General features: G+C 52.7%; 1 protein-coding gene across 1 annotated transcript in view; it reads left to right on the forward strand.

The window, feature by feature from the left end:
- Positions 1–423: 423 nt before the first annotated feature.
- The window catches only part of LOC122548218 (zinc finger protein 420-like), an 11,811-nt gene continuing 10,154 nt past the window's right edge, over positions 424–2,080 (forward strand). The window contains exons 1-2 of the mRNA XM_043686760.1: positions 424–1,441; positions 1,540–1,650. Of these exons, the coding sequence (XP_043542695.1) occupies positions 854–1,441; positions 1,540–1,650 (699 nt within the window). The 5' untranslated portion in view covers positions 424–853. The remainder of the gene's footprint in view (positions 1,442–1,539; positions 1,651–2,080) is intronic.

Consider the following 2,080-nt stretch of genomic DNA (forward strand, 5'->3'; position numbering starts at 1 on the left):
GTCTCCTTCCAATGAAAAGATGTTGTGAAACTTATAAATCGTTTCTGAACCCTTTCAAGGATGTCGCCAGGGTTGGAGGATTTGAGCTACAGGGAGAAGCTGAACAGATTGGAGCTGTTTTCCCTGGAGTTTTGGAGCCTGAGGGATAACCTTATAGAGGTTTAGAAATTTATGAGGGGCATGTATAGGATAAATAGACAGTCTTTTCCCTGGGTTCAGGTCTGTTTCCATGCTGTACATCTCTATGACTCTATGTTGGTTGCATCTGTAAGATCCTGAATCAGCACCTTGAGAATTAGAGTGGAGTGAGAACAGAGGGGGAGAGAGAGTGGGATGGTGCGTTCAATTTTGTGGAATAACAAAAGAAAAATATAATCTGCAGAAAGTAGATTATACTTTTGTTCAGAATTGTTACACTGCACTAAGTGTAATAACTTTTGTAATCTCTTTTTACAGAGTATTTGAAGATCTGAAGACGGAAATTTCAAAATCACCTTATGCCCGAAGCATTGACTCTTCTGCTCCTTGGATGCTGCCTGACCTACAGTGCTTTTCCAGCGTCATACTTTTGAACTCTTGACTCTCCAGCATCTGCAGTCCTCACTTTCACATCAATGTCTGACAGTGACACTGGGACATCGGGACTGCAACGATTTTTGACTGTGATTCTGTGAGAAGGAGCAAAGCGTTTGCTTCCGGCTTGAATACATTTTCAGAATCAGTGGGACTGGATGAGAGACCCTACGTTGCAGCGCAGTGAGTATGGAGCCTGAAACAGTTATACGGGCTGGAAAGAGGAATTCACGGCAGGGTGGGGCTGTACCCACGTTTGTGTGCGGCTGAAGCTTTGGCCATGGAGAAACCCGAGGAATCCCGCCTCGAGAAGAAACCGTGGAAGTGTGGCGACTGTGGGAAAGGCTTCTGTGCCCCGTCTGCTCTGGAGACTCATCGGCGCAGTCACACCGGGGAGAGGCCCTTCAGCTGCCCCGAGTGCAGGAAGGGCTTTACCCAGGCATCCGCCCTGCTGACCCACAGGCGGGTCCACACGGGGGAGAGGCCTTTCAGCTGCCACGAGTGTGGGAAGGTCTTCAGCAATTCCTTCGCCCTGCTGAGGCACCAGCGAATCCACAAGGGGGAGAGGCCACTCTCCTGCCCCGAGTGCGGGAAGGCCTTCAGTGATTCCTCCCACCAGCGGGTCCACACAGGGGAGAGGCCCTTCAGCTGCTCCGAGTGCCGGAAGGCCTTTACCCAGGCCTCTGCCCTGCTAATCCACCAGCGGCTCTACACAGGGGAGCGGCCCTTCAGCTGCCCAGAGTGCGGTAAAGGCTTCAGCGATTCCTCCACCCTGCAGACCCACCAGCGGGTCCACACAGGGGAGAGGCCCTTCAGCTGCTGTGAATGCGGGAAGTGTTTTACCCAGGCCTCTGCCCGGCTGAGACACCAGCAGTCCCACACCGGGGAGAGGCCCTTCAGGTGAGGCCCTTTAGTTGTCCCGAGTGCGGGAAGTGCTTTACCCAGGCCAATGCCCGGCTGAGACACCAGCAGTCCCACACCAGCGGATCCACACGGGGGAGAGGCCCTTTAGTTGTCCCGAGTGCGGGAAGTGCTTTACCCAGGCCATCACACTTCAGAAACACCAGCAGGTCCACATAGGGGAGAGGCCCTTCAGTTGCCCCAGGTGCAGTAAGGTGTTCACCTGCTCCTCCCAGCTGCAGAGGCACCAGCAAGTTCATGTGCCATAGCAGGGGCATTGAAGGAGTGACAGATGAGTGCCATTATCGACTGGAGTATTAACCCAGTTCCAGGGCCTCCTGGGTTCGATGGTGAAATTGGAATTCAGTCAGTAATCTGGAGTTCCAAGTCTAATGATGAAGCCATTTTTGGGGGGGAGGGGGAAGAAAACCCCCATCTGATACACTCACGTCATTTTCCGGGAAGGAAACTGCCGTTGTGGGAAAGGATTCACTCAGTCGTCCCAGCTGTATCGTTCTCTTCCCCAGTGGGCCCCTCCATCTCCCCAGCAAATGAACAGGGAGAAACCTACTTGGATATAGAGTATACGTTGAAATTGCTGAATGAG

Source organism: Chiloscyllium plagiosum, unplaced genomic scaffold (assembly GCF_004010195.1).
Source record: "Chiloscyllium plagiosum isolate BGI_BamShark_2017 unplaced genomic scaffold, ASM401019v2 scaf_12533, whole genome shotgun sequence".
Lineage (NCBI taxonomy): Eukaryota > Metazoa > Chordata > Chondrichthyes > Orectolobiformes > Hemiscylliidae > Chiloscyllium > Chiloscyllium plagiosum.